At 46.0% G+C, this 12,966-nt stretch overlaps 1 protein-coding gene across 6 annotated transcripts in view; it reads right to left on the reverse strand.

Annotated features, from left to right (window-relative positions):
* STIM1 (stromal interaction molecule 1) overlaps positions 1-12,966 on the reverse strand; it is a 191,050-nt gene that overhangs the window by 12,138 nt on the left and 165,946 nt on the right. For 4 of the 6 annotated variants that reach the window (XM_030555814.1, XM_030555806.1, XM_030555833.1 and 1 more), the window contains 4 exons: positions 10,574-10,741; positions 4,310-4,410; positions 2,963-3,198; positions 1,793-1,873 (listed from right to left, as the gene is read on the reverse strand). In XM_030555814.1, the coding sequence (XP_030411674.1) occupies positions 1,793-1,873; positions 2,963-3,198; positions 4,310-4,410; positions 10,574-10,741 (586 nt within the window). The remainder of the gene's footprint in view (positions 1-1,792; positions 1,874-2,962; positions 3,199-4,309; positions 4,411-10,573; positions 10,742-12,966) is intronic. The other 2 variants (XM_030555824.1, XM_030555843.1) reach the window with 1 other exon arrangement.

Consider the following 12,966-nt stretch of genomic DNA (forward strand, 5'->3'; position numbering starts at 1 on the left):
TTAACACTCTCAGGGTTAGCCACACGCTTTTCTCCAGGAGGTTCCCACTGATGAGGGTCTCCGTTCCCTTACTGCTACTCTCTGCAACCAGTGATTCTTTCAGAGGCCCCCTTTCGACTGAGCAGTCTAAACGTTTCTAGAATTTCTTTCCTGCTGGATCCTGAACTGAAATCAACCTAATAAATCAAGTCTCGTGGAGCTACAATGGAAGCTAAATCTCTAGCCCCTGAAACACTCATCAGGTAGGTGGCCGGAGAAGAGAGTTAGAGCAGCAAGGGGCCAGATCTGGGAGCTATTCAGGCTATACACCTTCCTCTTCTTCAAATGGAGCTCTGCTGATGTGAACCAATGCCAGCACGGTCAAGCGGCCCGGGTGGGGTCTTACTCAGCCTTCTGAGGAGCACCTTTTCTATCACACAGCTGGAGGAGGAGGATATGTTTGTGGGATTCCAGATCTCCTGAGGAACTGAGGGCTTTTCTTTCCTTACTGGGACACATCCTCCTCTCCGGGCCTTTCCCCTCCTCCATGCTGGGGCAGTTCCCTGGTCTGTCCTACGCAGAAGGTCAGACTAGATAATCACAATGGTCTCTTCTGGCCTTGGAATCTATTAATGCTGTTCGTCTCCCAACTTCGTCCCTTACACTCCTGTCATGTCCCTGGGTTTTGTTTACCAAGCTCTTGTAGTCAGCACGGGACGGGGAATCAAGGCTCCTGGTTTCAAATCCTGCCTCTGTCTCTGTGGGTACATGTACATGGTGGTAAAGGCCCTACGGCACAGCCGCAGCTGGCCTGGGTCAGCTGACTTGGGCTTGGGCTGTAGGACTAAAAATTGCTGGGTAGACACTCGGGCTCCAGCTGGGGCTCTGCACGGGTGGAGGGTACCAGAGCCAGGACTCCAGCCTGAGCCCGAACGTCTACACAGTAATTTTTCAGCCCCAGCACCCGAGCCCAAGTGGGCTGCCCCGGGCCGGCCATAAGTGTTTACCCTGCTGTACATATACCCTGTGTGGCCTAGGGTAACTCACAACCTTAGTTTGTCCCCATTTTACATGAGGATACTCGGACTTATAAATATGAACAGATTGTCCATCAAAGGCCTTGATTGCTTTTCTGGGCCTGGCTTATTGCCTTGGTACTCCAGGTTTACCCCAGCATAATTCCACTGAAGCCAATGGAGTTCCACTGATGTAAGCCAGTGGTGGATGAAACCGTAACCATCTGGTATCTTGCTCCCTACTCTGTTGATTAGCAGGATCACCCCAGCCTCTTATATTTTAAAGGCAGATCTCCAGGAAGCTCCACATTCTCCCTCCGCGATCACACACAGACAGGCTCTGTATCGTGATAACACTGAGGGAGGATTAACCAGTGGAAGTGGGGAGTCGCTTGAGATGTTCCCTCCAAGCAGGAGCTGTATGCGGTCTCCACTGTGCTGTATATAGCATCAAAACAATCAACTCTGTGGCTGACATCACCCCAAGAGAGGGAGAGCACTGTTGTCACTGATACTCTGAGCCCTCTAGGAAGGGGGAGGGGAGCAGCATTACTCTTGAAGCCCTGACCAAAACTGCCTTTCAAACCTTGGTTTTAAAAATCCAAAACACAAAGTGAGGAGGAAGGAGCTAACATGCAATTCTTCTTCATCCCAGCAGACTCTGCCCAGAGGTTAGTAAAGTTGCTAATGTCTCACGGGAGAAGAGTGTGTGAATTAGTTTTTGTGCCAAAAAGTTGGAAAAATTGTGGATATATTTTAGTTCAGCGGGTGAAAAAAAAAAACCAGGAGAACCAAACCAGGGTATTTCCAGAGGGACAGATCCTCCGTGGAGATAGACGAGCGGTCACTGAACCTGCGCCCCAAAAGCCAGGCTGCGTCTGGGGTTAGCCAATCAGGTTTGAAAGGGAGAGAGAAAAGTTTGATTTACAGGTATAATCATCACTGGCACTCAGCAGCATTCTCAACCCGAACGGGACTGGAACGGCTCAATCACAGGACTGCCCTCCTCCCATAAGGGGCCCCTGCACATAGACAATGGCACCTCCTGAGCCCCGGGGGGTGGGGCAATAGTGACACTGAAGGGTCACTCATGTCGGGAGCCCAACTTGAGATGCCATGGGCTTGATCTGCAAAGGTGCTGAGCATATGCAGCCCCCCGTGAACCAGACAGGCTCTTTGTTGATGTTAATCAGCACGGCTTCATTACGTCACCTGAGTTGGCCTGATTTTCACCAGCTGAGAACCTTGGCCATTGATTTGAACAGAAACTGTGGGTGCTCAGCACCTCAGAAACCCATGCCCTAGGGGTCTCCTGTGGGACACCCAAAATCTAAGATGTGAAAATTCAGCCAAGGGCCCATACTATGTATGGATCAAATTTGGAGTCTTCACTCCAATTTGTACTCAGGGGTTTCCATTAAGATTTGTGGATATATTTTTGCCTGGTTAAATCCTAGCCGCAGGTTCTCAGGAACCCATCTCCTCAGGCAAATCTCTAGCTGGCATACCTGTCATGCTTATAATGAAGCCATCACTAGTAAGTGGCTCCAAGTCAGACTCAGCCAAGTTATTGCTGGGATCCACTGCTCCTCCAACCGCGGCACTGCCCTCTCTTCCTCTGCCCAGCTCACACTGAGAACTTCCTGCTCTGTCTTCACTTCTACCCTAGGCCGACACGAAGAACATGGGCAGCAACACGTCTCTCCATCATTGGAGCTAGTAAGTACTTCTGGAGTTGGCTTCCAAATATCTCCAGCAATGGAGATGGGGCTTATACTGACATGCCAGCACTAGAATGACTCTCACACTTTCTCTGTTGGTTTAAAAATCAATATGGCTACACCGTTCCCTTCCAATATATCCCAGCTCTCTGCACCTATCTACCTAGAGTATCACAGTGCCCTCACTTAAGCAGTAGCTAAGTGCTAACTCGCCCCAGTGCTCATCATCTAGCAGAGGATACATACACTGCATGGACATGGGAGACACAATCTCTTCGTCCAGATCGTCCAGATCATCAGTCATGATGAAGTGCGCTGGGTTGGGCCGGGAAGTGCCCACCCAGCTGGGATCGATGTTCAGGGCTGTCACTAGCGTGTGGATGCCTGGGTTGTTGACAACCTGGAAGCCACACAGCAGCTCGATTTGGTGCCAGCGGTGTAGGCGCTCCCGCAGTGCAGCCGTCACTTCGCTCAGGGCTTGCCTGAAAACAAGATTCGAACAAGGGAAAAGGAAAAACAAATGAGGAACAGTGGAAACAAATTACACGGGACAGAAGATCCCAGTGAGTCTGGAACAGGGAGTCAGAAAGTTAAGCTGAGATTCCTCCCTGTGTTTATTTCTCCAGACCTCCTTGCAGAGCCTTGCATAGTAGCCACATCTGAATGGGATTTTTCTCTGTGTTAACCCCCAGTCAGATTCTCAGTGGGACAACAAGAGTCAGTGTCAAAGTACCGTGATACAGCTCTGAGCCACGCAAATCTCAGAGTCTTGGGTTGGGATTTTTAAAGCTGACCAGGAGATTTTAATTCATTTGGATTTTAATGGGCGCTGTCGGGTTAACACCTCTAGCTGGCTTGGAAAATCTCAACCCTGGAAGGACATTCTATGACTCTATGACAAGTAAGATGAATGAATCAATTTTAAGATGAATAAGCTAGTGGTGTCTGAAGCTTTATCGTAGTTGAATAAGCCTTCAGGTTATCTGGTGGGTAAGTGTGATGGAGTTCACAGGTAGGTATCTTCTCAAAATCCCAATGAATGCTTCCGTCATGAAAGGACGGGATTTACAGGAATATATCTATCAGCCATATGAACTACTTTACCAACCACCAAGGGAACATGGCCGCAGCATATAGCAACAGGCTACTGCAGGAAACCCTGTCCAACTGGAATCTCAGGGGAGAACATTCCTCCCACTGAGCAGAAACGTGGGATCTGTAATACCTGTAAATGGTCGGAACTTCAATTTTCCACCTTAACGGGGTAAAATGTTACTAGTTACCCATTACATTTCACACATTCACCAAAACCTGACAAATGTGAATTAAATAAGGATCAACTTCAACTGAGGCAAAAGAATAGGCCATCGAATTCATGCTGTGCACATTAGAACAGGCTGTACAGGACACGCACTACGGAATGACTCTTCCCTGGGGTCAGGATCTGTAGAAGTCTACTGTACATCTGTGTCTTTCCCCAGTGAGTCTAAGCAAGATGAGACCAGCCTTGCGGACACGCGTGTATTACAGCTGCCTGTGTGGGCGGGGAGGGATTTGGGGGAAATGGCAGGAAGATATGCGGTGGATACTCACTTCGCAGTTAAGATTTTATGATCAACGTCGTCTAGGGATGAACTGTGAGCAACATGAAATGTTCCAAAGAGGGTGTTTCGCTTCTTTTTAATTTTTTCAGCCTGAAATATATTAACAGAAAAAGGTCACCGGAGCAATCAGCCCTTGTGTTTCCTCCAGGACAATAATCTCCTAAACAGGATAAGACAGAAATAGTCCTGTGGCTGTTTGCACACACACAAGTAGCTTGAACTGTCACTTTATCTAAGGACGTTATGCCACGTAACATGCTGGCTAGGGCGTCGGTTGAGAGCAGAGTTAGGACAAGAGTCCAGAGCACCAGCTACAACTGCATAGCTAAGAATTCCTCCCGTGCCACAGGCTCGTTACCAGAAAGACCAACGAAAGCCTTATCAACAGGAACCTAATATCCTGAAATGGGGTTTGCCTCCTCTAAAGATTCAAATATACACCGTGTTCTAAAGTCTCTACATACAGATCCTCGGTCTTTATGCTCTAATAATGTTTGCTGCAGAGTTGCAAAAGGCAAACCGGGGGCAGGAATGCTGCAGCTGACACCACCCGGGGAAATGGCTGAAGTGCTACAGGGTTTGCGGTCAGAATGTGGTAAGACCGACAAATTCATATTTGTCCTGTCACCTCTGACTGCTGTAAAATGTCAAGACAGCCAGGCATATTGGCTGCAATAGCTTCCTGCTCTCTGCTGCTCTCTGCTTCGCTCAGAAGATTTTAAACAGCTGGGAACAGAGAAGTGACTTGGCCAGTGAAGACCACATACACATTTTACATGTCAAAAACATCACTGCCCTAATACGTGTGACCCTTGGGGCCGGATTTGTTCTCACTGGGGCTGTGGAGAGTTCCTGTCGCAGACGTTTCACAATGCATGACAGTGCACGCAACAGCTAGTTATGCATATTAGTAGGTTTAAACTTATCCACCAAAGAGCCACTTACTCAGTGAGCGGCCATGTGGCCCAGTGGTCTGAGTATGCAGCTGGAAGCCTAGAACTCAATGGTTCTAACCCAGCTCTGGCGCTAGTTCACTGTATAACATTGCACAAATCACTTCATCTCTTTGTGACTCAATTTCCCCAGCTGTAAAGTGTCTGTAACAACTGTGTCGGGTGCTTTAATTAAGGTTTGTGCAGCACTTTGAAAATGTAAAACCTTACACCAGTACCTGATATCATCATGCATCATGGACCAGTATTAGATATCATCATGTATCCACGGTCATCAAATGTCCATGGAAACATGGATTAATTGCTCAGCATGAGTACTAAAAGGCAGCTAAAGTATGTACGAACAAAATCAGAAAGGCTAATGCACAAAATAAGTTACACCTGGCAAGCGACATAAACGGCATAAGAAGAGGTTCTATAAATACATTAGGAGCAAGAAAAAGATGAAGAAAAATATAGGGCCACTACTTAGCAGGGAAGAGGAGCTAATAATGAATGGCATCAAGAAGGTTGAGGTGTTTAATGCCTATTTTGCTTCAGCCTTCATTAAAAAGGTTAATGGTGACCAGATGCTCAACACAACTAATATAAAAAACAAGAAGGAAGGACACAAGCCAAAACAGAGAATGAACAGATTAAAAACATATTTAGATAAGTTACATGTATTTACACTGACAGGGTTTGATGAAATTCATTCTAGTGTACTTAAGAAACCAGCTGAAGCAAACTCTGAATCATTAGCAATTATCTTTGAGAACTAAAGGAGGATGGATGAGGTCTCAGAGGACGGGAGAATGACAAGCACAGTACCTGTTTTTATAAAGAGGACCCAGGGGATTATAGACCAGTTAGCCTAACTCTGATATCTGGAAAGATACTGGAACAAATTATTAAACAATCAACTTGGAGCACCTACAAGTTTATAGGATTAAAAGCAATAGCCAACATGGATTTGTCAAACCAACCTAATGTCCTTCTTTGACAGGATGACTGGCCTAGTGGATAGGGGAGAGCTGTAGAAGTGATATATCTTGATCTTAGTAAGGCTTTTCACCCAGGCCCACATAACATTCTCACAGGCAAACTAGGGAAATGTAGTGTAAGGTAGTGCACACTGGAAAACATAATCTAACTATACATTCAAAATGATGGGGTCTAAATTAACTGTTAATACTCAAAAAGGAGATCTTGGAGTCACTGTGGATAGTTCTCTGAAAACATCCACTCGATGTGCAGCAGCAGTCAAAAAAGCAAACAGAATGTTAGGAACCATTTGGAAAGGGATTGATAATAAGAGAGAAAATATCATGATGTCTCTATATAAATCCACGGTATGCCCGTATCTTGTATCCCTTGTGCAGTTCTGGCCACCCCATCTCATAAAAGATATATTTGAAATGGAAACAGTACAGAGAAGGACGATAAAAATGATTAGAGATATGGAACAGTTTCCATATGAGGAGAGATTAAAAAGACTGGAACTGTTCATCTTAGAAAAGAGAAAACTAAGGGATGGGGGATAAGGTCGAGGTCTATAAAATCATGAAAAGTGTGGAGAAAGTGAATAAGGAAGTGTTATTTAACCTTTCACATAACACAAGAACCAGGGGTCACCAATGAAATTAATAGGCAGCGGGTTTAAAAACAAACAAAAGGCAGTACTTCTTCACACAATGCACAGTCAACATGTGGAACTCCTTGCCGGAGGATGTTGTGAAGGCCAAAACTATAATGGGGTTCAAAAAAGAATTAGCTAAGTCCATGGAGGACAGGTCCATCAATGGCTATTAGCCAAGATGGTCAGGGACACAACCTCATGTTCCAGGTGTCCCTAAACCTCTGACTGCCAGAAACTGGGACTGCACTACAGGGCAGGGATTACTTGACAATTGCCCTGTTCTGTTTATTCCTTCAGAAGCGTCTGGCAGTGGCTACTGCCAGTCTACAGGATATTGGGCTAGGTGGACCATTGTCAGACCCAGTGTGGGCATTCTTACATTCTTAGATGAAATTACTATAAGGTGGGTGGTTAAATGGTTGAAAGACTGTACTCAAAGAGTAGTAGTCAATTGTTTGTTGTCAGACTGGTGTCTGTTACAGCTGTCTGCCTGCTGCATTCCTTTTTCCCCTCTCCTTTCTGTTTGTCCTGTGTGGCCGCCCCTCCCGGCCATTGTGCTAACTAAAGTCACAGCCCTATTCATAGGAATGGCTTGTATAGGCTAACTGAAGCCATAGCTCTGCCTAGGGAGGGGGCTTCTTGCTTCTTTGTTTGGCTCCTTTGTTCAGACCCGGGCTCGATGTGTGGGGCGCTGCCCAGAAATGCAAAACCTGAAGTGGCCAAATAATTAAGCATATGAGTCATACCTGTGACTCAGAACATGCCTAGGCATGCCTATGCTTACCTGCAGCCTTTCCCTGCCTTCTCTCCTCCCCTGTATCAAGAGGAGCCAATCAAAAGTACTGGTGGGAAACTGCCTGAGTTTGCCTTTAAAGCCGGACATTTTCTGATCAGACTTCGGAGAAGGTCCTTGCTTTGCCACCAGGTCTGATCAGCTAGGGGTCTTTGGGGGGCCCTCTCTCCGCTCTCGTTTGTTTTTGAGCATACCCCGGTTTTTAAACTCCCCTCCCACGAACAACGAATTTGTGCCTGGAGATCTCCTGATTATTGTAAGCGAATTGAGTCCTCTCTCCATCCTCCGATGCTACTGCTGTTCCTGCCTCTGTGCTTGCTGCTGTCCTGGGGATTGGTAAGAACTCCCTCTTGCAGACTCCCCCTGTCCTAGCTGCTGGCCTTGTTTCCCCAGCAGACAGACCCAAGCTAACCTCTTGGTCTGTATCTGTAATCTGTTTCTTGCTCCGCAGAGCCTTTGCTGCTAAAAATAAGCCTGGGCCGCTGCTAAGCTGTGCCTTCCTGGACTGTATCCTGGGCCGCTGGCTTGCAGCTGCCCCACTGCTGGAGCCACCCCCCCCCCGGGGGGGCTGTACCCTGGGCACACACCACTCTGCCCTCTGGAACTGCTCCCCTCCCGATCAAAGAATCAGCATAGTGTAAGGTGCACCTATTAGAATCAGGTTCTCAGTCTAGATAAGTTGTAATTTCATTTTGCATAGCTGTGGTTAAGTTAGGTTTAAAGAATTGTTTGTACCGTGCTCTGTAAGTTAGGTTTAAAAAAGAATTGTTGCATTGTGTTCTGTTACTTGCTAATTTGTGTAGTCTTGGTTAAGTTAGATCATAAATAAGATTTTGCTGTATTCTGTATAATTGTGGTTAAGTTTGTCTTCCTGCTGCCCTAACCCCCCCGCCAAGCTTGCCCGTGTCTCCCCTCGAGCTTCCCAGTCACTCATTGCAGTCTTTCTGCTGTTTAAAATTGCAGCCTGTCTGCTCTCTGTGGCTCCCTGAGTTTAAATCTCCCTCAGCAGCGCCTCTGCCTTTGGTCTCTGCTCCACCACGTGCTCCTCTTCCCCCAACCCTCAACCTCATTCCTCTACCACTGCCTTTCTCTCTCTCTCTCTCTCTCTCTCTTTTAATCCCTTCCCCCACGTGTTCACCCCGCTCCTACTGCTGCCAAACCTCAATTGTATTACTGAAGTCTGGCATAAAACCCCATTGGTTACCCTTTTTCTCTCTGACACACCTCACATTTTACGTTTACATCACTGTGACACATTTTTACATAGAGTTGTTGGTTATTTAACACATTTTACCCATAACTGTTAGTTGGTTATATGCTGCTGTGACACACCCTTTACATAGAAATTGTTAGCTACCTGTTACATTTATACTTCAGTGTTAATTGGTTACCAACTGTATTGTACCCCACTATTGAAACCCCCTATACTATTTACTAAAAGAAATCCCTCCCCAATTGTCTACCTTAACAAACCCCATACCCCTCACAATTGAATTTTCCCTGTTTTTGCATTTTCTTAATAAAGTTTATTTTGCATCCCACCAGTGCAGTAGTTGTCCCCCAAGATCCCCTACCTGCTGGCAGGGTCAACTGGGAGGATGTATCTAGTGGGGACCCATACGGTTTTGTCCTTGGCCTGGTACTAGTCAATATTTTTATTAATGACTTGGCTAATGGAGTGGCGAGGATGCTTATAAAATTTGCAGATGACACCAAGCTGGGAGAGGTTGCCAGCACTTTGGAGGACAGGATTAGACTTGAAAATGACCAAATTAGAGAATTGGTCTCTAGTCAACAAGATGAAATACAATAACGACAAGTGCAAAGTACTACACTTAGGAAGGAAAAATCAAATGCAGAGCTACAAAACGGGGAATAAGCAGCAAGGCAGTAGTACTGCTGAAAAGGATCTGAGGGTTATAGTGGATCACAGATTAAACATGAGCCAACAATGTGATTCAGTTTTGAAACAAGCTAATATCATTCTGGGATGTATTAACAGAAGTGTCATATGTAAGACACAGGAGGTAACTGTCCCACTATCTGCAGCATCAGTGAGGTATCATCCAGCCTCCTGTGTTCAGTACTGAGCACCATGCTTTAAGAAAGATGTGGACAAACCGGAGAGAGTCCAGAGGAAAGGACCAAAAATAATAAGCGGTTTAGAAATCTTGACCTATCAGAAAAGGTTAAAAAGCCTGGGCATGCTTAGTCTTGAGAAAAGAAGACTGAGGGGGAGACCTCAAATATGTGAATGTCTGTTATACAGAGGATAGTGATCAATTGTTCTCCATGTCCACTGTGTAAGACAAGAAGTGATGGCCTTCATCTGCAGCAAGGGAGATTTAGGTTAGATATTAGGAAATCTTTCTAACTACAAGGATAGTTAAACTCTACAACAGGCTTTCAAGGGAAGCAGCAGAATCCTCATTGTTGGAGGTTTTAAGAACAGACTGAACAAACACCTGACAGGGATGGTCTTGGTTTACTTGATCTCGCCTCAACACCGGCGAAGGGTGGAGCAATGAACCAGAGGACCTCTTGAGGACCCTCCAGCCCTACCTTTCTATGGTTCTATGCACTGAGCAACAGTCACAAACTATTGTCAAGATGTTACACAGTATCTCCCCAAACCAGAGCTACGAAGCACAACACGTGGCAATAGGACTCGGGTTGAGTCCCTGCAAGCAAGGATTTCCTTATATTGCACTTCGGCAGGCAAGCAAGATCAATCAGAAGGTGGTCTGCAGAAAGAAGAGATGGGAGCAGGCAGGAGAGAACAGCACAGAGAGAGACGTTCTAAGTCTATGAGGCTGTAAATATCTATGGATTTCACTCCCCAGCCTCAGGGAGGGAAGAATTTAGGACTAAAGAGACAGAAGTTCTCACCCCCTCTTTGGCCACCAGCAGCTGCTTCTCCGCATTCTGTTTCTTGATGTTGTAGTACTGGACCTCCACTTCGTGGGTCAGCTGGAGCCATTTCTGCAAGGCCTCTGGTGCGGCCCAGCTGCAGTGGGATTCAAGTTCCTTCTCTGCATTCTTCAGCGCCATTCGGACCTGTAAGGAAAACAGTCACAGCAGCAGCATTACATGAAGGCGTAGGAGGGGGAGGGGGACCCTTTCATTCCAGTTAGCACTCTCCAAGGTAGTCCCTTCAGTGGATAGCTGCTTTCAGCCCCAACACTTGTAATGGCACCAAAAAGAAAAAATCTCCAGCAAGCCTAGTTTCACTCCTGGCTGTGGCTTGGGGTCAGTATAAGAGGGAGAATTCCTGTGCCCTGAGCCAGTGGGACAACTGTGCTACCAGGGCGGTAGGACAGCACCATTCTCTTCCTTGGGAATCATCCTGCATGGGAGAAGTTGCTGCATGAGCAACTGAAGCAACCTACAGGACTTCCCTCCATTCTGCAGGCTGGATCCCTTTCTGATTTGTTTTGCTCTACCGTTATCAGGAATTGGGCTGTGGTTGTCCCTTATCACTTCAACTACCAGCTTGGTTAAGCACAATGTTTATGCAATGCAGATCTGGTCCAACTCTCTAAGTCTGTGAAGATGGAGGGCCTGATTCTGATTTACACTGGTGTGAGGGAAAAGAGGAGTAACTACAATTGATTTAGTGGAATAACACTGGACTGGATGAGAGGAGAACCAACCCCAGACTAAAGATATTCAGAGTGTTTATCTCCAAGCCCTGTAAATCTCCATCCCCCTCCCTTCTGATCTGCAAGGTATGGGATTGCAGCTTTCCTTCACGCAAAGACATGCTAACAACTCTGAGCAGGCAGCTGCCTCTTTTCAGGCAGCGACTAAACCAAACACAAAGGGCTTGTTAAAAAGAGACTTTCACACTGGAGCAAAAAGACAGAAACATTTAGACACAAAGTGTGCTGCTTGGTCAGTATAGTCACATGTTCCATCCGCAATTCCGCTCTCTGCAGTCCAGCCACGCCTCTTCCCCAGCCTGCACTTGAAGAAACTCTGAGTTCACAGGAGGATCAAAAACCAGGGAGTGGCAAGCACAGTGAAGGCACAAAACCCTGGGACAAATGCGTGGCTTTGGTAATCATTAATGAGAATGCCCACATATGTAGTGTCTTTATCAGATCTCAAAGTGCTTTGCAAATATTAAACCTCAAACAATGTCCATGAGGCATTAGCCTCATTTTACAGATGGGGAAACTGAGGTACAAAGAGGCTAAGTGGCTTACTTGGAATGACAGCAAGAGCAGGTCAGAACCCAGAAGACCTAGTTCTCCGCAGTGCATTCTAACCCCTAAATCACTTCACCTCTCAAACCTGATTAGAAACACAGACGGTTTTACTGTGTTTAAGGCTGTCTTGAAGAGGTAGATAGTGTGCTTTCTCTTTTAAAGCACTAACACCAACCCTAAATGTTTTAAACAGGCCCCTTCAATGACTACACCACATTTCTTCCACCCATTTAGGCACCATCTACAGGACAAATACAGCTCTCCCCGATTTGATATTCACACAGGTAAAGTTTACAGTGTGGGCAGAACCTAACCATGTCCCTGTAACTGGGACAACGCCTTGGATTGTTAATAACAGAGAATCACTTGCGTTCTCTCTATTCACTCTGGCCCTGATCCAGCACCCTGTGACCTCAATGGGAGTCTGTCCATTGACTTTATTGGGGGTTGGAGTAGGTCCTGTCTAGGGTTCAGACCACGTTAGCACCTTGCTAGCAAGAAGCATGTGTCAACATAGCTTTGGCGAACACCCTTTCTTTTTCCAGGATAGACAGCTGCACACCGGACTGAGAATGTAAATGTTTAAAGGAATCTCTCAGTAAACCCAGATCAGTTTCCTTTACCGTGTTAACTAACTCAGCTCCATTTAAGCTGCATTTGGCTTGAGTATTATTTCTAGCCAAGGGCATCACACTACACTCAGACATTTGAAATTTCATATTCTATCTGTCAGCACATTTGCCAGTCCATCTAGAGCAGTGGGTTTCACATTTTTTAGGCTGTGAACTCCTTACCAAATAAAGCAGTCTACCGCGTACCCCCATGTAAGACAGAGTCATAATATACTTTATGATTAGATTGCCACATCTTATGAAACAAAATGTGTTGTCTGCCAATACAGGATTTTTCTTCCACACTCCTGACAAGAGCTCACGTACCCCACTTTGAAAGCCACTGGTCTAGAGGGACTTATAAAGCAGCCACATTCCAGAGTTAACTACCCACCATTTTACTACTGTCTGCAATTTTAACAAATGTTAAACGTAATTTCCCTAAATTGTTCATAGAAAT

This window comes from Gopherus evgoodei, chromosome 1 (genome assembly GCF_007399415.2).
Source record: "Gopherus evgoodei ecotype Sinaloan lineage chromosome 1, rGopEvg1_v1.p, whole genome shotgun sequence".
Classification (NCBI taxonomy): Eukaryota; Metazoa; Chordata; order Testudines; family Testudinidae; genus Gopherus; species Gopherus evgoodei.